Genomic DNA, 23,098 nt, shown 5'->3' with positions numbered 1-23,098 from the left:
CTCCTGCGACGTAACTTTACTTCTGCTAAGGACAGCGTGTGAGTTATAAAATAAAAGGATCGAGCCATTTCTGAGGGGCTTAAAGGGTCTGGGGCAACTGGTGTGGGGGGGGGGGGGGGGGGGAGTGCAGGCTATCAAACCAGTGGGGGTTGAAGGACCTAGCTGTTAAACGGGCAAACTGGTGGATGAACTGGTAAACTGGGAATGGCATGGGCGCGCACCACTTTTAAAATCCCCTGCCTTATGGGCTAGAAATGGGATTTGCTCAATCGTGCGCAAATCAGGAGCATATGTGCACGCGGCCAGGCTGTTCTATAACATACGCGCGCAAGTTATGAAATGGCCGCGGCCCCGGACGCAGGCCGACGCACGCTTGCTAATGTGCGCCCGCTCGCCGGTTTGAAAGTTACCTTCCCTGTTTTTTTTTTTTTTTATGTACATATATGTAAAATCCTTTTATGGGTTATCATACATTGGTGAGCAAACATCAGACGTATCGGTCATCACCAGTCTGTAATCATAAACCCAAACGTTGTTGCAAAAGTGGGCTGTTTTTGTGAATGAAGGATGTGAGGAGGCTTTGCCCCGCTTGCCACAGAATCATCGTATGATGGGCTTGTTTCACATTAGATGTTTGGGAGAGGTGCATCAGCCCCCACTGGACAATTGGTGCTTGCAGTTTTTAGAAATGAAAAGCACACCCTTCATGTTAGGTCACGGAGAAGTATAGCAGTTATTTTTCCTTGTTGCTGGAAGCAGTCATCACTCACTGAGACGAGGCCCCGGTTTCAGAATCAAGTGAAGGTTGTGAGAATTTCTCAGCCTCGTCCGTTCCAGAGCCCTGGCGGCATCAAAATGAACATGTACCCGCTGCCCTGCCGTAAAAGGAAACTACAGTTCTTTGACTTATCTTTTTTTTTGCTGCCTTAGGGACAAGGCGCTCTGTCGGAGCGGCTGAGGAGCTTCAGCATGCAGGACCTCTCCTCAATTCGAGGTGAAACCCCCGTCCCTCCCCCAGTTACCGTGCGGGCGAGCAGCAAGCAGAGCAAGGCCAAGACTGCGAGGAGCGCGTCACAAAGCACGGAGGGCTCAGGTGAGTGGCCCCTGTCGTGTTGTCCCGACACAGCTTCCTGTTTTTGGCATTTGGGAATGCAATGAAAAGACAGGCAGGGCACCCTTGACTCACATGCTCACAGGGCCATCGCCAAAGTGCACGATATACTTGAGGCTCATTACCCTTCTGGCAGGGAATATTTCATTGTTTCGTTAAAACTTCTAAAGAATATGTTCTCTGAAACTCCTTATCGTCAGGAGTCCGACATTACTGCATTCAGCTTTTTTATGTTTTCATGACGTGTACTGGGCACAGAACATAGCATTGTGTCAAGTGAAGCATAAAATCAAATGCTGATTTGTAATTGTATTTGGGCACTTATGGGAAATAATCTTCATGGGGGTCATTTTGTAGCTGCCTGCATCAGTATAAAGTCTGCAGTTACTTTTTTTTTTACCTACAGACCTTACATCAATTTCAAAGAGCAGGCACGTGCCTGCTTTCTTTTTTGAAAATTATCCCACCAAAACTGCCTGCGCACATTTACTCCTGCTAACTCGCGCGCAGATTTTTTTTTTTTTTTCTGACAGGAAAAATGCGAGCATACTTTTGAAAATGCAAAAAAAAGCGTGTGTGTGAGATTCCATGCCCCGTCCCAAGCCCCCATCTGCAAGAATGCGTCTTCAGACTGCAGGTGGACGCACGCTCGTGCAGGCCCTGCATGCGTCCTCTTATTCGCGTATGGGACAGGCAGTTTTTTAAAAGCCCCATTTTTACCCCCGCAGATGGCTTGGAAAATCACTCCCCCTCTCATTCGCCCTCCAGTGATTAAACTGTTTCAAATTTTTATTGGTGCAAAAAGATTTTGAGGACCAACTTTGTAAAGCTTTTTCCCTGGGTAGAAAGTGTTTGACCAGCATAAATCGGCTGTCGGAAAAGTGAGCACCCTCAATGAGACTGAAAGAGCTTGAGCCGCATTGAGAGAAGATACTTTCAGAGGTGTGTGTAGGATAGGGGAGGAAGAGTGCTTTGTGTGGCTGGTGTTTTTGAATCTGCGCACGACCTTTTTTCAAGCAAAGTTTCTCCCTGCACAAAGAGCAAATACAAGTCAGTGCACAGCCCGTGAGCAAACAACACTTGTGCTCTTTGTGCCTATGCAGACAGTGTGAAAATTGCCCGACCCCCCCCCCCCTTAGTGACTTTTATACCAAAATTGTAAATATATAGCTGAACTGTTAACAGTTAGACAGTCCATCTAAGCAAATATCTTACTTTGCTTTTTGTAGCATGCTTTTAACTTCAGATGGGAACATATAACATCTTCTGTAATGCAGTAATAGTGCCCTGATACTGGAGAGGGATATTGAATTACTAGAGAAGAGTCTTATGGGAATTTGCAAAAAAAACCCAAACCTCACTGTTTTTGCTTTTGCAAATTTATCACTAAATAAACCACAATTTTAAAAGAAATGTTTTGCCTTATATTTCACAATTTCACAAAGTTTTTTGGCAGAATGGTTTATTTTTGGCATAATGTTCAGGGGTTCATTTCCTGATGGTCTGAGAGTTCATTAAGTTGTGGTCAGTCAGACGGTGTAGTGAACCACGCGTGAAAGCACCCAAAATGGAAGTGTAACCAGATCCTTACTGTGGCACCACTGGTGACTGGAGCCAGTACCAGAAATAATTGTGGACGTAGTGGTTCCAACTGGCTTTCATTTACACCAAAAAATATTTACAATGCTGTTCCACAGGCACAATTTGGGTATTCTAGATTCTTGTATACTGATCAATTGGGTCAGTTCCACAGTTAAATTTCAGAGATCAAATATTTTATATCATTCCATTTCCAGTTGGAGTTCTTGTGGTAAACTTAAAGATATGAAAGCATGCTGCTTCTCCCAGCCTTCCTGAGGTAGTAGATCCAGTGGTTCACTCTCCAATATAAACTGTCTCCTAATGGGTCTGGCTTGGAGCTTCAGGCTCATGGTTATAGTTCAATAGTAAAGTCACTGATATATCTTATTCCAGCTTCAGATATGTTCCAGGGTAATACAGTGTATTGCTTATCTACTGACCCATTCACTATACTACATTGCTTCACACAAACAACTTCAGCTTCAGTCTTATTGAACACACAATGAGCACACTCCCTCTAGAGCAGTGGTCCACAACCCTGTCCTGGGGGCCCACCAGCCAGTCGGGTTTTCAGGATATCCATAATGAATATGCATGAGCGAAAGCTGGCATGTTATGGAGGCAGTGCATGCAAATTTTCTCTCATGCATATTCATTGTGGATATCCTGAAAACCTGACTGGCTGGTGGGCCCCCAGGACAGGGTTGGGGACCACTGCTCTAGAGTATACTCACAACATTTATTGGGCACTACTGTGAGGGCCGAAAATACAGCGGTGCACACTCTTCTAGGATGTACCATGTGGCACAGGTGCTACATATGAAAGACATTTGAAGACTTACTTAAAAAAAGGAAGAAAGGGGTCAAGTATCTATCGATAGCAGATGAGTCAAAAGAAGAGATGAGATTATTAATGGTGCGCAAACTTTTGTCCTTGAGAGCTGCTGACAGGCCTGGTTTACAGGATGTTCACAGTGAGACTGATTCATCCTCACAGTTTTCAGTCTCCCTTTAGCAAAATAGCAGCGGTTGTTCAGGATTTCCCAATAGCAACTGCTACAAAAGGATCTATGTGGGAACTATCACAGGCTGTCAAAAATATATTTGGCATGGCTTGAATAAAAAGATTTGAGGCAATTAGGAGATCGGAATACCATATATGTTATCCTGCATGCCCCCCGTGAAGCAGCCCATTAGGTTATTAATTCAAACACTTGTGTGGATTTTATTCCCTTCCAGGAGGACTCCACACCAAGTATATTTACCCCTGCTAAAGCAGAATTTAATCTGGCTTGGCTTCCTTTTTGCCATGCAGCTTCTGTTATGTTCTATGGGAGAAAAAAATCTGTGACAAATAGTTTCTTTTTGTCCATGGAAAATCATGGGAGTTGGATCTTGCCACCTTCTGTCTTTTTACGCTTTCATATCGCATTCACATGGAATGTGAATAAAGTGTCAGGATAAAGATATCCAAAGATATAATTTTTGAGTCCTTTCTTGCCACTTTTTTGAGAGACTGTACTTCTTTCTTTGCCAGAGATTGTGGCATTCATCTTTTTAAAAGCGCTTTGCATTATACAAGGATCTTTAAACTCTCACTTATGATACATGCCCCACCCTTTCATACATACTTCATCTGCACGTCAGGTCTCATATATACGCTACCTAGATCCCTACTTAGGGACCTTCGTTTTCTTTTTTTTTTTATTTCCTATGACTTCATCAGTGTTTATTGCAACAAGAATAAAAAATGGGAGAAATTAGTGGAAGAAATGACTTGTCATTTTTCTAGGTAAATATCATTTTTGTTCTTGTCATAAACACTGATAAATTCTAAAGAGAAATAATTGAAAAATTGAAAACAAACTTCCTTACCCGAACTGTGCACATTCATTCATATGCCTACACAGACCCATCAGGCATGCTCACATATAACTAATCCTATCAGAAAAGATGCAGGATACAAAATGGAAATAAAATGCAAAACTTTTACTGAAAGTATTTGAAAAAAACATCTTAAATTGGCTTTTTCTAGGGGGAGGGGAAGAGGAGGAAGTGTAGAGGAGAGTGATAATTTCTTTGTACATGCCATGCTTGACTACACGTCTAATAAATAGGGACCTTTGTTTTCAGTTTTTATTTTATTTTTCCAGGGAATTTCTAAGTATTTATAATTAATATTGTTTATTATAATGAATTCCCTGGAAAAAATAAAATAAAAACTGAAAACAAAGGTCCCTACAAATAACATACAGTATCCTTATACTATGCTGAAAAAGCAGGAGGAGAGCAGAACTTCCTAACATATAGTTCATTTTACTATTTACAGGACCTTTATCCCGCACAGTCTAAGGTTCTTGGCGGGTTACAGTGGGGTACATACACAGTAAGCCATAATGCACACAAAAATAGAAATACAATTTAAAAGTTTTTAAAATTAAATTAAAAACAAACATATATATGTATATACACATACACACACACACAATATGGCTGACAGATGTTGTGGACAAGCTTCTGGGGTCCTGGCATTGTTGGTACATGTGAAGGCAGAGCCCCCCTGTAGAAGGGCATGACTATTGGGGATGCCCCTGTAAAGTCCTGCAAGATAGCGATGGAAGAAATAGTTTCATGTATGGGGCAGAGGAGGCTCTATTTCTTGTTATCTTACCATTATTTTTCTGTATTGATGTGCTGAATACTGTTGTCAGCTGCCAGGTCCTGAAAGCAGTACAGGGGCTGAATACTGAATGGTTTATGTAAGGGAAGGGCCTGCTTTACCAGCTGAGGGATCAGTCCTGTACCTTTCAGTGATGGAGAAGAAAAATTACACAGGAAGAAGTGTTTTCTAGTGTTCTTACACATACTGACCTTCCAAGCCAGCAGATGTTCATGCTTTGCACCTTACCAGCTGCTGCAGGTGTCTGAACTAACAAGGCATTTTCTATCTTCATCTCAATGCTGCTTGTACTGCTGTCACCATTACTTATCATTTCTATAGCACTACTAGACATACACAGCACTGTATAGATGCACAGAATAGAGAATCCTTCTTCCACTGAGCTTACAATCTAAGCAAGACATACAGAGAAAATAAATAAGAAATTTCATGAAATATACTTAATACCATGAACATGGTTGAAATAAAGAAGGCTAAAATCTGGAAGAACCCATGTTTAAGATTTATTTATTTATCACATTTCTGAGATGCCTGTCTGGTCAAAGGCTCTAGGCAACTTACAAATTCATAATTACACAGTAAAAAGGAATAAACCACACTAAGAAAAGGAGATACGACATAAATAACCATCTAATACATAGATATTATCAGTAGAAAATAAAACTGATTACATTTTAATAAATAATAACCTACCCTTATTTAAATTTTTTACAGCATTCAGACAGGTTAATCCATACCAGCAGATGGAGATGGAGCAAAGCTGATATCACGGTATATATACTCCTGTTCTGACATTAGCCAACCAGTATTCACCGTCTCCAGCAGATGGTGGATGTATATCTCCTTACTGGGGATTGCTTGTTTAAAAAAAAAAAAAGTGAAAGAGAGAAAAGAAGGAGAAAGAGAATTAACAAGCCCCGCTTCTCCTGAAGTGATACCATAAGGTCCCTCCCTCATTTGAGTTCTCCTGAGGTAATATCTGGTGATCTCTCCCTCAGTTGAGTGCCTCAGTTCGGTACCTGGTTACTGGCATGGACTTAGTTGCCCGGAGAGATTCATTTGAGAGGCTAGTGGGTGCAAGAAACTGAGGGCAGCGGTGAAGGCATTAGCCCTCTCCCCCTGCTGCCGGAGACTGACTCTGTACTTGGCCGGGAAGGGCTGAGCTTATGTAAAGAGTTTTAAAAAATAATATAAAGAGAGAGTTTTAGAGACCCCTCTTCTGTTTCTGGTCTCTGAGCCTCGGTGCGCTGATCCAACGTGCATCCCCAACTCTGTGGGGGACTTAGGAAGTCACGATAGTTTGGCAGCTTAAGCTGCCCTTTGGGCTAGGCCCCACTCTCAGGCTTCTCTGAGACATCGTTTGATAGGCCGCAACGGTGTTCATGCACTTTTCCTGTGCAAGTCGCCTGCAAAAGCAGTACCTGATGTCAGTTCATGCCTGTGCGTCCAGGCTGAGCGTCTGTCTGGACCACGTGGTTGGACGTCCAAGTTTTGAGCATGTATTGTACAAGCATTCAATGTTGAATACTTGTACAATGGATATGTGTGTGTGTGTCTTAATTTTTGGGCGTCTGTTTTTTGGGCATCCTGTCCAGGCATGTCGGTGTGGACTCACTGTTGGACACACAATTGTTCAGCGCTTGTGTTGTTGAGCATGCTGCTTCTGAACATCTTTTTTCCATGACACTGATAGCAGAGAAACCTAAGCACCTTGCGAGTTGCACGGCTTGCCATATTTGGGCATCACAGCTGGAGTTTCCCTCTAATCTTTGTCAGCACTGCTTGGAGGCTCAGGGTGAGTTATCTCCAACTGATTTTGCTGAGCACAGCTCTTCACAAAAGGTTGCAGGAAGGGAACTGGAGGGGAACCTGTCAGACGTTTCTTCTGGTTTTGAGATTCCCCTTACTGGTTTGTCAGCAGGGGAGGGCAACTCAGTGGGCACCAGACCAACAATCCCTGGTTTTGGTATGGACCCTTCCACTTTCTCTTGAGTGGAATGTTTCCAGGGATTGCAGTCCTTTCTGCAGGCACGTTCGGCAGAGCTAGCTAAACCTGAAAGTTCAGGATTGCAGACTGCAGAATCCTGCTTAGCTAGTGCGGTAGGTAAATATCGGACGGCATCTCAGGCTGTTGCGGGTTGCACTGATGAGGGCCCGGATGGCATGGATGATGAAGTATTTTCCTTTCTCCCTAGAGGATAGAGAAATTCCTCCAGGGTTAGAACCTTATAGAACAATGCTGCGCTTCTGTCATAGAGTTGAGTTGCCGGTGCTAATCTCTCAGACGTTGAAGATGCTGGGAGTACCGGGTACTGATCCCATGTCTGAGCCAAAGAAAAATCCTATTTTGGTTACTTTGTGTAAAGCATCTTTTTTCTTCTCTGTTATGGATGCTGGTCAAGAGTGAATTGATCTTGAATGGGGTGCTCCTGAAGCTAATTTTAAAGGGGGATGAGCATTGGAAGGACTGTACCCCTTGGATCTGGTGGCGAGAGAGCACTTGCGTTTTTCTAAAGTGGATGCGCTGGTGTGTTCCATCACCAAACAGATGACCATTCTGGTAGAAGGAGAAGCGGCATTGAAGGATGCTCAGGATAGGAGAATTGAGGCTATCCTTATGCAGGCCTTTGAAGCAGTGGCAATGGATTTGCAAATAGCTTCTTGCTGCTCCCTGAGACTCATGCCTGTTTGCTTCTATCTAAGGAGGTCGATTAGACTGGCTTGAATTCCAGGGCAGTGATGGAACTGGCAGCCACCTTTTTTGGAGAATGCGGGCTGCGACCTGGTCCATACTTCTGCCAGAGGGATGGCTTCAGTGATAGTGGCCAGACGTCAGCTATGGCTGTGGAATTGGTCAGCCGATGCAATTTCAAAGTCTAATCTTACAAAATTGCCTTTTAAAGGATCACTCTTATTTGGGAGTGAGTTGGAAAAAATGGCTGATAAGTGGGGCAAATCCCAGGTTCCCCAGTTGCCAGAAGATCAGAAGCAGGTGCCAAGCTTGTTTGGTGTGAGAGGTCGTACTAGGGGTTTCAGATGTTTCAAACCTATAGAGGCGTGGCTTCGCAGAGGGCTAGCTCTTTGGTAGCTCTCACGTCCTTGCAGCCCAGATGGGGTACAGGCTTGGGTAGCAGTGCCTCACGACCCCCTCAATGAAGGTGTACTGACCCACCTCCCTGAGCAGGAGATAGGGGGTCATCTATCTCTGTTTTATCGAAGGTGGGTCAAGATCATGTCAGACCACTGGGTTCTGAAGGTGATAAGGGATGGCTATGCTCTGGAATTTTATAACGTTCCTCAGGACATCTTCATGGAGTCTCCCTGCAGCTCCCCACAAAACAAGCAGGCAATGGAGACTATGTTGTTGAGGCTCCTGAACTTGTGGGCCTTGATTCCAGTGCCCAAATCACAAGAAAATATGGACAGTTATTGCATTTATTTTGTTGTACCCAAGAAGGAGGGTTCTTTTCAGCTCATCCTGGACTTGATGGGAGTCAATCATCATTTGCAAGTGACTCAGTTCTGCATGGGAACAGTACGCTCGGTGATAATGGCAGTACAGTCAGGTGAGATTCTTATGTCTGTGGATTCATCTAGAGCATCAACAATTTCTGCAGTTCGCCATTTTGGGGCAACATTATCAGTTTCAAGTGCTCCCCTTCGGTTTGGCCACCGCTCTCAGAACCTTTTCCAAGGTCATGATGGTGGTAGTGGCAGCATTGTGAAGGGGTGGAATTCTGGTCCACCCATTCCTAGACAACTGGTTAATTCAGGCCAAAAGCTTGGATGAGAGTCTTGGAAGGTAGTCTTCTTGCTGCAGGAGCTAGGTTGGGTGGTAAACTTGGTCAAGAGCAATTTACAGCCATCCCAGATGCTGGAGTATTTCAGTGTTTGTTTCAATACGAGGCAAGGCAGGGCTTTTCTGCCAGAGATCCACATTCAGAAGCTGATGGCTTAGGTGTGGCTACTGATAGAAGTGGTTCACCCAATGGTATGTTCTTACCTGAAGATGCTCGTTTTGATGGTGGCCACCCTTGAGATGGTTCCATGAGCAAGGGCATATATGTGTCCTCTTCAGCGTACTCTGCTTGCCTTGTGGAGTCCACAGTCACAGAACTACTCGATATGGCTTCAGTTACCGGTGGAGATCAGCATCCAACTGAAATGGTGGTTGCAGACGGACCATCTAAGGAAGGGAGTTTCCTTGCAGGCTCCGGACTGGCTGGTGCTCATGACGGATGCAAGCCTTCAAGGTTGGGAGGCTTACTGTCAGGAGTTGATGGTGCAGGGGCACTGAAGTGCAGAGGAGTTGCTCTGAAGCATTAATCGTCTGGAAGGGCGTGCCATTCGGTTGGCATACTTGTGGTTCGCCGACCGCTTGCAGGGTCGAGCGGTCCGAGTGATGTCAGACAATGCAATGACAGTGGCTTATATCAATCACCAGGGAGGCACCAAGATTCAACAAGTGTCATAGGAAATAGACCAGCTTATGGCATGGGCAGAGTTACTTCTCCAGGAGATCTCTGCTTCCCATATTGTGGGAAAAGACAATGTGAGACCCAATTTTTCAGTAGACAGAGTCTGGATCCAGGAGAATAGGATTTGTCAGATGAAGTGTTCCAGCTCATAGTGAGCCGCTGGGGCCTACCATATCTAGACTTACTAGCAATGTTGCACAATGCAAAGGTTCATCATTTCTTCAGTCACAGGTGACAGCAAAAGTCTCTGAGCATCAATGCTCTAGTGCAGGAGTAGCCAAAGGGCAAACTTCTGTATGCCTTCTCCTCCTCTCCCCCCCCCCCCAAATGTGGCCCGTGTTGGGCAGGTTGTTTCGGAGGATCAAAAGGCACATGGAGATGGTACTTCTGGTGACTCCTGACTGGTCCAGAAGGCTATGATATGCAGATCTGCAGAGACTCTTGTCCGGCTCTCCCGTACGGTTTCTGCTCCAAAGAGATCTGTTGCAACAGGGGCCTATTCTTCATGAGGATCTGACTCAATTTTGTCTTACAGAATGGCCCTTGAAAGGGCTAGGTTGCTGAAGCGGGGATATTCCAGTGTTGTGATTTCCACCTTGCTTCTAGCTTGGAAGTTCTCAATCTCATTAGCCTGTGTTTGGATTTGGCGAGTGTTGAAGGCTTGGTGTGAGGAACGAGGGGTTCATCCTCGTTCAGTTAAGATCCTACTCATTTTGGACGTTTTGCAGGATGGGTTGAGTAAGGGCTTGGCCCTTAATTCCTTGAAGGTACAGGTGGTGGCTAATGCCTGTTTCTAGGGCTAGGTGTATGGGGGACCCTTATTGGTCCATTTGGATGTGGCCCAGTTTTTGAAGGGAGTGAAACATCTTCGTCCTCCCTTGTGATTCCTGGTACTCTTGTGAAGCCTTAATCTGGTTCTGGATTTTCTGGCAGGTCCCACCTTTTGGCCACTGCATACCCTCTCTTTGAGGTTACTTACCTACCTTGAATACATTTTTTCTGGTGGCAATTTTTCTGTGCGTAGAGTTTGCAAACTGCAGGCCCTTTCTTTGCTGGGAATCATTCCTGTGAGTGACTCTGGGGCAGTCCAGCTGTGAACTGTTTTGTCTTTTTTACCAAAAGTGGTTTCAGACTTTCACTTGATTGAGTCAATTTCCCTTCCGACGCTGGATAGGGAAAGAGATGTGGAAGAATCTTGTCTGTTGTGGACCTTGGATGTCAAGCGACATCTCTTGAAGTATTTGGAGGTTTCTAGATCTTTTAGGAAGACTGACTGGCAGTTCGTGCTCCAGGTGGGAGTAATCGGGGTGAGCCAGCGTTACCTAAGTAGGTTAAGGCTCATTCCAATAGGGCTCAGGCAGTGTCATGGGCAGAGCTTCGACTATTGTCTTCCATCGAAATTTGTCGAGTGGCGACCTGGTCCTTCTTACACACTTTTTCCAGGTATTACCATCTGGATGTGCAGTCCCGAGAGGACGCAACCTTTGTGTGTGTGGTGTTGGTCAGATGGCAGGCAGCCTCCCTCCCTTTTCAGGAGTAGCTTAGGTACTTCCCACTGGTATGGATTAACCTGTCTGAATGCTGAGAAATGAGAAATAACCTGTCTGAATGCTGAGAAATGAGAAATAACTACTTACCTGATAATTTCCTTTTCTGTAATGAAGACAAGTTAATTCACCTTCCCACCCTTGGCTGTTGTCCTCCTGAGTGGCTGGATTCCAGGGATAACTGGTAAGTGTCAGTTTCAGTCCCTAGATTAGTGATGTTACACTCTTTGGCTGAGTTCAGTGTTTCCTGTTGCTTAGTGCTTGAGTAGTTGTCTGTTAATGGTTATAATCAAGTATTGATAGTTTGTCCACAGTTAGTTTTTGCAGAGAATACTGGCAGGCTGATGTCAGAGCAAGGTTATATATACCGTGACGTCAGCTTTGCTTTGTCTCCATCTGCTGGTAGAGGTGCATAACCCACTGGTGTGGATTAACTTGTCTTCATTAGAGAAAAGGAAATTATCAGATAAGTAGTAATTTCTCAATCTTTTTCTAGAAATATCAATTAACCTCCAATAAAAGTTTCCATAAAATGTCAGATCTTACTTTTTTTTAAAGTTAAATAATCATTAGTCCGCTGAATATGCTTAGGCACAGAATTTCATAATGAAAGCCCAACACCCTCAAAAAGGAAGTCTTTTAGGCATGACTTGAGTATAACAGGAGAGGGAATATGACACACCAACTCAGTAAAGCTGTTCCAGGCATATGGCGCAGCAAGGTGGAAAGCATGGCGTCAAGAACTGGCAGTGGAGGAGAAGGACACAGATAAGAGCAGCTTGTCCAATGAATGGCGATCAGGAGGAGGGGTTTGGGTAGGGTTGCAAACTTTCAACTGTGAAAATTCCGAACACTAGGATTCACAGAGTAAACTTTTCACCTTTGTCCTTCCACATGAAGATTTATTTTAAACTTGTATTACTTGCCTTATAACTAGAAAATTGTGCACAAAGCGAGGTACAACCAAATGATCCCAAATATAAACATACCATTAACATTCCATTAGAAGTCAGGAAAACTGCAAATAATTAAGAACTGCCAACCCCACCATTAGGAAAACATGCATTTGATTTGAAGAAGAATAAAAAACGTGTCATTTATCAGGACACAGAGTTTCTAATAACTCATTAAATATATTATGCCCATTACTATTGTTTATCCCTTGAGACAGTGATCAATCTCATAGGAAGACACAGATGAAGCCCAAATTGCTCCATTCAGTCTGCCCAGTTGAGCTTCCTCTGCTTTGGGTAGATGAGAATACATATTCCCATAAGCAATCGAACACCAATTTCTCCCCATTATCTTGTCTTTTTTCATCTGATATCCTACCCTTTACCCATCACTGCCATCCCAGGGCCAGTGCAAAGTTATGAGGTGCCCTAGGCAAAGCTTACAGCTTTCGTGACCCCTTTCTTCACACAAAATTAAAAAGTATGGAATTATAACAGATTTTACATGTAAAAATATGTCTTATTACATGTATACTATATTTACATGTACTGCTGTGGTATTGAACAGAAAACCCTGCAAAAAAGACACTTGGAACCCATATGGTATTAAGCCTGTTGTAATGTGTGTTTGGTGTGGGCTTGGCCACCAGAAAGCCATGAATAAACTGAATTACAATTACAGTATGGTAAACCTCCCAAAACAAAACAGTACTAACTGCCAGCAATTAAACAGTAAAAACCCTACCTAAGAAAAGACAACACTAGAAATATTACACCAGGCCCTAAAACCAATACACCTCCTATTAGGAAACAGAACAAGGTAGGCTGCTATAGATCCCTACACAGAAACTGCAACCTAAAAGAATACCTCACCATGGTCACACATGCAGAACACAGACAGACCCTCACCAAATATGGAAAACAGTGACCATGAAGTATAAATAGAAACTTGATGTTGGAAACCACAATAAGCCAGACTCTGTTTATAGTGCAAGAATGGAAAACCAGAAACATCACTATTCCTTACAAAATAAACAATAAAGCCAAGAAATATAAAACATCTTAATAGTAAAACTATATTCAATATGATTCATAGAAATTTCAATATGGTTCATTTCAAAAGAGATGATGAAAAGAATAACATCCAATAATTAATAACCAGTATGATTGAGTACAGAATATAGGTAAACAAAGTAATGTAAATAAATCAATTCATTAATTAATAACTCATATTAAACATTTTTTAAATTTACCAAACACCAATAAAATACTTCAAAACAGCAGACTTATCAAATAAAGTCAAATAATTCAAATAGGGTAAAAAAAAAATCCCAGGACTCCATACCTGTGAACTTTTGATTTCCAATCACCTTAGATTGTCATGGATTAGAGGGGGAGAGGGATGATGCACATGTTATCCTCTGTCTCTCATACACGCATACACATATTTACTCTTGTGCACACTCCCTCTCTGACACACACAGACACACACACACAAACAAACAGGCACTCACAAGCCCTTTCTTACATGCTCAATCTCTTTCTGTCACTCATACAGGCTCTCTCTGTCACCAATTCAAACAAATCTCTGGCCCTCTCACACTCACACACATACAGGCTCTCTCACACTCACTGACTCTCTCTTCCTCCCTCCCACATACACATACAGGCTCTCTCACACTCACTGTCTCTCTCTCCCTCATACACACACATATGCAGGTTCTCTCACATTTACTAATTCTCTCTCCTTCCCACACACACATACAGGCTCTTTCACATTTACTGACTCTCTCTCCCTCCCACACCTACATATAGGCTCTTTCACACTCACTGACTCTCTCTCTCTCCCACATGCACATACTTACTGACTCTCCCTTCCACACACATACATGTTCTCACTGTCACATACACACAGGCTTTCTCACGCTCACTGACTCTATCTCCCTACCACATGTACCTAAAGTCTGTTTCACAGTCACTTTCTCTCCCTCCCACACTCACATGCAGCCTCTCTCACACTCATTCATTCTCTCTCCCTCCCATGCACAATTATATATACATAGGCTCTCACTCTCTCTCTCTCACGCCCACACAGACTCTCTCACACACACTGACTCACTCACTCTCCCTCACACACACAGGCTCTCATATATTCTTCTGGCCTCTACTTCGGCAAACCTAGGTCCCCCTGGCCCTCTTGCTGTGCTGCAGGTGGGAGGGGACATGCTGTTGGCCTGTACTTATTTCCCCGTGGGAAGGATTGTTGCTGGCGGCTCCACTTCCTGTTGTGCTGTGGGCCGGGAGGAGAGCTGCTGGCATGCATATTTCTTTCTTGTGCTGTGGGCGGGAGGTGAATCAGAGGTGACCTCTTTTCTTGGTTTGCTATGGGCGGGAACCAGGAGGAGTAGTTCCAGCGGTCCTTCGGGGCCTTTTTTGTTAGTCCGTGGGCGGGAGGATAAGTGCTGGCAGCCCAGCTGAGCCTTTTCTTGTTGAGCCACGGACAGTAGGTGAGGTGCCAGTGGCCTTTATTTATTGCCCCTTGGGAAGAGGAGAGATGCTGACCACTGCACTTCCTATTATGCTGCGACCGAAAGGGGAAGTGCCACTGGCGGAAGGTGAGGTGAGATGAGGCATTGTCGTCTTCTTTTCTTGTTTTGCAGCAGGTGGGAGGCAGGAGTGGTGGTGCCAGCAGCTCCAAGGGGCCTTTTATTGTTGGTCCTTGGGTGGAAGAATAGGTGCCAGCAGCTGAGATTGTAGCAGGGAGAAGGGGGTGCATGCATGCGCAAGTAACTTCCTGGAAGTTGTATAGAGCTGCTGTTGACTGTGGACTTAAACCACATGTCCTCTCGGCTGGTTGAGGAGATGCAGATGCCAAAAGCTGTTGTGCTTGACTAGAAGGTTAGTTTCCGGACATTTTAACTCTTCATCTGACTTCCAGACACAATCTTAAAATTCTGTACTGTCCGCAGAAAATCCGGACAGTTGGGAGAGATAAGAGAGGAAAGGTAATGAGGAGCTGAAGAGTGGTGACACTTGTAGGTGACTAGGAGAAACTTGTACAGAAGTGGATGGGGAGCTAGTGTAGTGACAAGAGGAAGGAGGGGGGGTCACATGATCATAATGGCTCTGCAGAAAGATAAGGCATGCAGCTGAATTTTGAATAGATGATAGCAGAGGTAAATGTTTCAGTGGAGCAACCCTGATCAGAAGGCATGGGGTATCCTGAATAGAGTGGTGGTTACAGCCCTAAAAAGAAGGCATGGAGGTAATTTGCAATCCAGTTTGCACCTAAACTCCTTGCTGGGCAGACTGGATTGGCCATTTTGGACTTTATCTGCTGCCTTTTGATATGTTATCATTCATTCATTATGGAGGATATTTTAAAAAGGCAGAGATGTGATTAATGTGTGGAAAGTGTATGTGGTTTCTCACCCTCAGATTGTGCAGCAATCACTCCTTGAGCAATTCCATGCACTTCTTCTGCCAAATTCCAACTTTTACTGACATCAGAGCAACTGCATGTCTTAAAAGCAATGAACCTCATGCATATTTTAATGAAATTGATCATACATTCTGTCCCACAGAGAAAAGCTTGCATAACATTTCTCATTGTGCACTCTTTATCGGCCTATTCAGAAATATTTAGCCTTCTGAAGCGCTGCTTTCCAAACTGAGAATAGCATATAAGATATTCACCCGACCCTCCCAAACAGCTATTCACCGCAGCTTCCTTGTCAGCCTGTAAATGGATGAATCAACCTCAATGAATATTCCTCTGATTGAATTGATCTAAGATCCTAGATTATTTGCATATTTTTTGTTATTGTTAAAACCAGACCTATTAATGGCTCTTGAAGACAAATATTCCTATCCTTGTTGGACAGCAAAGGGGAGGGGAAGATAAAGAGAAGATCTAAAAGCTACTATTATGTGTCCCACTCTGTATAGCACATATATACACCCTATCTCATTCCTTTAACTCATCATGAGAACCTCCTAAATATTATGTGCCAAATGTAGCATTTAATTATGCATAGATCCCATACTTCTTGGAATACTGTGAATTAAATGATGGCCTTATCATTGAGCTCTGGATATATCTAGCCACAAGGTTCTCTTGCATACTTTCACACATTCTCTCTCCCATCTCTATCCACCAAATGAAAAGTTCCTGGTGAAAATAGCGGCTACTGCAAATTCCTGCCAACACATTCCTATTATAATGTATCAAATGTCTCAACGATAGGAACGGTTCATTCACTGATTCACAAGTAGTTGTGTATCGCAGTCTTCTAAAACCAAAAGACTAATTAAATTAAGCAAATTGTACTAAACTGTAGCAGTTATCATCTTTGGCCAGAGCATTTATTGCTGGTTGTTATGCCAGAAGACTCGCCTCTGGGCTGTAGCAACCTTGTGTGAATTACTCTTACCTAAAGGATCATTGCTTATGGAAAAACTGTCCACACTGTACAACAGTTCAGCTATCAAAGATGTTACTGGTGAGTTATTTTTTAAATTCAGAGTCATGCTGGATCCAAACAATGTACACAGATCACTCAGTATCTCAAGTGTGATCTCAAACATTGCATAAACGATCAACTGCCTTGATCTATGCAATGGGCCCAAAAAACAGCAAGGCAGGCGATCTAACAAAGCCGTGAGGAAAAACAAAGAAGTAGATGCCCAAGAAAGTCTTTGCCAAATCTTTAATAGGTGGAGACGTATAATGCTAGTAAAATTGCCCGACTCAGGCCGAGTTTCGCCACATGAGGCAGCCACTGGAATGTGGCAAAGACTTTCTTGGGCATCTACTTCTTTGATCTATGCAATGTAAGTTATCACTCTCCAGACATGCTTCATAGGTCTTGGAGATTATGAAAGAGCGATGCAAGTACAAACTTAATAATGACTTAACAGTAACATTTTAAAACTGATACAAGGTGTGTACCACACAGATTGGTGTGCTTTTGACTTATTGGACATGTGACGAGTACAGCTAATTGTTTTGTTTTGAAAATGAACAGCTGCAGCCAACCCGTTAGCTGCAAGCTCCAATGAGTAAGTCAGTCCTCTACATTCAAGGCCTTGGCAATTCATATCTGTTGTCTCTTGTCTTGTTCCTTGTCTTTCACACGATCTCTCTGTGGACTTCATTTCTGTCTGCATAGCAGATAGATCTTTGCTAATCTTTCCTAGGGGCTTATTTACTAAAGAGCGTAAAATGAGCACAGTGAGGCACGGTTTTAATGTGCATTAGTGCAGCACTATTAAATGTGCTATTTATTGAAGGTTTTAGTTCCTTTACTGAATAGTGTGAGAAAGCACTACAGTAATGCATGTTAAAAATGGATATTACCATGAGCTTTTAATGCAAAATCTTTAACTGCACAGCAGCATTAATGTAGTTTTTTGTGTTAATACAAACTGCACTATATTAGTTTTGAATTTTGATCAGCTCAATTTTAATGCAAAAATCTGCATTATTGGAAAAAACCCTGAATCACTCTTAATACAAATGCGTTAATGTTGCTTTAATGCACGTTCAGCATTAATACAGGCATTTAACAGGTATTAAGGTGTTAAAATCAGGTAGTAAATAGGCCCCTTAATGTTTCTTCATCCTGTGGTGTTCAAGGACTCTGTATCAGATCAGATTCCCCATACCTAGTTGAAAAGAAGGCTTTTGTCTTAATCTGGCTTTCCTAGTTCACAAATCTGAATAAAGTAAAATAAAATAATATAAATAGATTTCTCTGAGTTTATCTCCATGCTAGATCTGACACCGAGCAAGGCTCTAAGGACCTAATTTATGAAGACATTTTCCCATTTCGTGTCTATGGGGGAATAAAAACTTGGTAAATCAGGCCCTGGATTTGGCTGTATTCTCTGACTAAAACACATTAGCTGCCAGATCATTATTATTTTATGGGAAGTTTATAGCTCCAGGTTTGACCAAGGTCCAAACAGTTTTGTTTCCCTAGTGGGGTCTGGTGACAGGACATTAACTCACACATAGGAGTGAATTTTCAAAAGAAGTTACACATGTAAACGTAGCAATTTTCAAAAGTCCATTTACACACATAAAACCTTTTGAAAATTACCTCCACATTGTATAGGTTCTCAGTCTCTGTCAAAAGGCTAAGAAGGAACTATTCTCACCTTATGGCTTAGACCTCACATTTCATCTGAGCTAAAATAAAAGCTGAGAAGCAATCTGCCAGATGAGTGGTTGCAAAAAAAAAAAAAAAAAAAAAGACAAGTCAAGCTGCTACCTTGCTGGCGTTGATATGGGTTGGTAATCTGAGAAGGGATGTGAGTAATTTCCATGTGTTACTAAGTGATACTGTGCTTTGCGTATGGCATTCTGGGAAATAGATCCTTTGCAGGGTTTTATACATAAAAGGCTACAGTTCACAGGTAGATAGATGTGCATCTAAGTGGAATGTTCTGTGCCTGTTAGACACATGAAAGTGTCAGTTTTGAATGGCTATTGACTGCCCAGACTTCTTGTTGATAATCCCCCCATTTAGATATTCAGAAATATCTGATTAAGTTAACCAGATAAGACTTAGATGGTTAATTTACAAGGGATATTCAGCATAGCTGTGCTGCTGAATATCCCCAAAGAAGTTTCTAGTTAACCGATAAGTCTTATCTGCCTAACTTTAGACCTGCTATTTGAGCAGGTCTAACTTATCCGGTTAACTTAACTAGATAAGTTTGAATATTGCTACTTATCCAACTAAATTAGACAGATAAGTAGCTCCTCCCTGGAATGCCCATAGAATCCTAGAAACATGACAGCAGAAAAAGACCATATGGCCCATCCCATCTGCCCATCCGTTCAATTAATTTAGCATTATATTTTTCATCACTTCCTTAGAGATCCACAATATTTATCCCCAGAGGCGTACCTAGAGGATTTGGCACCTGGGGCAGATACTTCTTTGGCACCCTGCCCCCCAATATATAATTTTACAATTTCCTAAACATTGATAAAATATTTCAAAACAGCAGACACATCAAATAACACCCAATAATTAAAACTAATAAGGATTTTAAAAATCTCCAGCTCTCCATATCTGTCATTCTAAGATTGTTGAGGACTGGGGGCACGCATGCGCACACACACACACACATAATATTCTCCCTCTCTCTCATACACACACATACATGCTTGGTGAGAGCGTGTGTGTGTGTGAAAGGCACACACACACACACACACACACACTTTATCTGTACCTCTCTCACACACACACTTCCTCTGTGTCTCTCTCACACACCGACATGCTTCTGCCATCACTCTCTCACACACACACGCTTCCTCTGTGTCTTTCTCACACGCTAACGCACACACACATGCATCCTCTCATTCTCTCTCTCTCTCTCTCTCTCTCTCACACACACACACACACACATGCAGACAAAAACTGAACTGGAAACCACAAGCCAGATTCTGTATGCAGTGCAACAATGGAAAAGCAGAAAATCACTATTCCTCAAAACAATACAATCAAGAAATATAAATCAATCAGAATAGTAAAGCCATACTGAAAAATATACATTTCAGAACAGCTGATGAATAGAATAATATTCAATAATTAGAAGCTCCTGTACAAATTTTTAAAAATGTCCTAAACATCCATAAAATATTTCAAAACAGCAGACATCAAATAACATCCAGTAATTAAAACTAAGAAGGATTTTAAAAATGTCCCACTCTCCATATCTGTCACTCTGAGACACAAACAAAATATGCTCCCTCTGTTTCTTACACACATACATGCTTGGTGAGAGACCGAGGGAGCATGAGTGTGTGTGTGTGCATCTGTGAAAGAAACAGACACACATGTTTCCTCCATCACTCTCTCACAAATACACACTTCCTCTACATCTCTCAACACGATTCCTGTCTCACTCATGCACACACACACATGCTTCCTTTCTCTCACCCCTACCCCCACATACAGCTACCCTCTCCTACACGCACACAGGCACCCTCTCGCACATACACACACACACTCACGCTTCTATACACTCACCGTCTCATACACACACAGGCATCCTCTCATACACACACACATCCTCATACACCCACCCTCATACTCACACACACCTTCATACACAGACACACACTCTCATACATACACTCACACACCCCACCCCTCATATACTGGCACTTACTCTTACAGGGCCAGTCTCTCCCTTCTTCAGCTGCTGGTGGCACCGCAGATTCTCTTCTTCTGCCGCTGGCTCCGGGAACACTGGTGGCAATGCTGGGCCTTTTTACTGCCGCACTGGCTCCAGGAAATACCAACGGCGCTGATGGCCTCTGCCACTCCAGGTACTTGCTTTTGCTGGCAGGGTTTCCCCCACTATGTCTCTGTTCCACACCACCACAGGACTTTCCTGCCGGCAGCAATGGAACTCATCCCCCTGTTGCCACTTGGGGCAGACCATCCCCCTCGCCCCCTACCTTAGTACGCCTCTGTTTATCCCATGCTTTCTTGAATTCAGATACTGTTTTTGTCTCCACCATCTCTACTGAGAGGCTTTTCCATGAATTCACCACCCTCTCTGTACAGAAATATTTCCTAAGATTACTCCTAAATCTCCCTCTCATTGTAGAACTTCCTTTCCATTGAGAGAGACTCACATCCTGTGCATGAAAAACTTTGAGATATTTGAATCTCTCTATCATATCTCTCCTATCTTGGCAGAGGTTTCCAAACCTGTCTTAGGGGATTCCCAGCCAGTCAGGTTTTCAGGATATCCATAATGAATATGCATGAGATAAAGTTTGCATTCTGTGGAAGCAGTGCATGAAAATTTATCTTATATATATTCTTTATGGACATCCTGAAAACCCGACTGGCTGAGGGTCCTCCAGGACAGGTTTAGGAACCACTGCTGTAGGGTGTAAATGTTTAGATCTTTAAGTCTGTCCCCTTAAGCTTTAGAACAGAGACCACTGACCATTTTAGTAGCCACCCTCTGGACCGACTCCATCCTGTTTATATCCTTTTGAAGGTGCGGTCTGCAGAACTGTACACAGTATTCCAAGTGAGCTCTCACCAGGGACCTATACAGAGGCAATATCACCTCCCTTTTTCTGCTGACCATTCCTCTCCCTATGCAGCCAAGCATATTTCTGGGTTTTATCATCACTTTATCCACCTGTTAGGCTACTTCAAGATCATCAGATACAGTTACCCCCAGATCCTGCTCTTCTTTTGTGCTTAAAAGAATTTCACATCTAATACTATACCTTTCCCTTGAGTTTTTGCATCCCAAATACATTACTTTGAATTTTTTAGCATTATATCTTAACTGCCAGACTTAGACCATTCCTTGAGCATTACTAGATCCCTCCTCATGTTTTCTAATTCTTCCTGGTTGTTCACGTTGTAGATTTTGGTATTATCAGCAAAAAGACAAACCTTTCCCAACAACCTTTCCATTATGTCGCTCACAAAAATGTTGAGATGAATCAGTCCAAAGACCATTCCCTGAGGCATACCTCTAGTAACAACCCCCTCCTCCGAGAAAACTCCTTTTACCACCTCCCACTCAGCCAGTTTCTAACCCAATCAGTCACTCTTGGATCCATACCAAAGGTGCACAATTTATTTATAAGTCTTCTGTGTCGAACCGTGTCAAAGCCATTGCTGAAATCCAAGTGAACTACGTCTAGTGCTCTCCCTTGATCCAACTCTCTGGTCTCCCAATCAAAGAAATTGATCAGATACATCTGGTAAAATCATAGCGCCAGATTTTAAAACTTATGCGCGGGTGTAGATTTGTGCACGCAACCTGGCATGCACAAATCTACGCCCGATTTTATAACCTGCGCGCGCAGCCACGCGCATATTATAAAATCCGGGGTCGGCGCGCAGAAGGGGGTGCACACTTGTACACCTTGCGCGCGCCGAGCCCTAGGGGAGCCCCGATGGCGTTCCCTGTTCCCTCCGAGACCGCTCCGAAATTGGAGCAGCGTCGGAGGGAACTTTCCTTCCGCCCCCCCCCCCCCCCCCCACCTTCCCCCACCTTCCCCTTCCTTCCCCTACCTAACCCGCTCCCAAGCCCTATCTAAAACCCCCCCTCACCTTTGTTCGCGAAGTTGCGCCTGCCTCCGGGTAGGATTAGGTTGCGTGCACCGGCCAAGTGCCGGCGTGCAAACCCCAGGCACGACCGCTGTGCCGGAGGCCTCGGTCCTGCCCTGGCCCGCCTACTCCCTGCCCATTTTTTCAAGCCCACCTAAATCCAAGCGGCCCGGGTCCCTACGGACTCCACCCGGGGGGTCCGTGGGCTTCCAGTGGTGAAGCTCATCCTAGCCTCTGTCTCCTCCAGTGCTCCACCCCCAGGGGGCAGGTGCTTCCTGGTCCCTACCAGGGAGCCGTTCTCCACTGCTCCAGGGCAAGGGTCCACTCCCGAGTGCAACACCATCGCCTTATCTACTTTGTTTAGTTAGCTCCTCACGAACACACTTTTCTGAAAATCGATTGAAGTTTACCTCACTTCCAGTCTTATCTGTGTTTGTTTTATGTGGTCCTGCTCCAGGAACTTCTACAGTGAACACAGAAAAGAAATATTTGTTAAGCAATTTTGCTTTTTTCTCATCAGCCTCTACATATTCTTCTCTTCACCTTTGAGTCTCATAATGCCACTTTTGCACAGCCTTCTATCACTAACATATCTAAAAATAAGCCTTGTTCCCCTGTTTTACTGTATTTGCTATTTTTTCT

General features: G+C 43.5%; 1 protein-coding gene across 6 annotated transcripts in view; it reads left to right on the top strand.

Moving 5' to 3' along the window:
- REEP1 (receptor accessory protein 1) overlaps positions 1-23,098 on the top strand; it is a 229,360-nt gene that overhangs the window by 133,281 nt on the left and 72,981 nt on the right. For all 6 annotated transcript variants that reach the window (XM_029592819.1, XM_029592799.1, XM_029592790.1 and 3 more), the window contains exon 6: positions 931-1,093. In XM_029592819.1, coding sequence (XP_029448679.1) covers positions 931-1,093 — 163 coding nt within the window. The remainder of the gene's footprint in view (positions 1-930; positions 1,094-23,098) is intronic.

The sequence above is a fragment of the Rhinatrema bivittatum genome, chromosome 1, assembly GCF_901001135.1.
Source record: "Rhinatrema bivittatum chromosome 1, aRhiBiv1.1, whole genome shotgun sequence".
In the NCBI taxonomy this organism is placed as follows: Eukaryota; Metazoa; Chordata; class Amphibia; order Gymnophiona; family Rhinatrematidae; genus Rhinatrema; species Rhinatrema bivittatum.
This window is presented reverse-complemented; position numbering and strand designations above follow the sequence as displayed.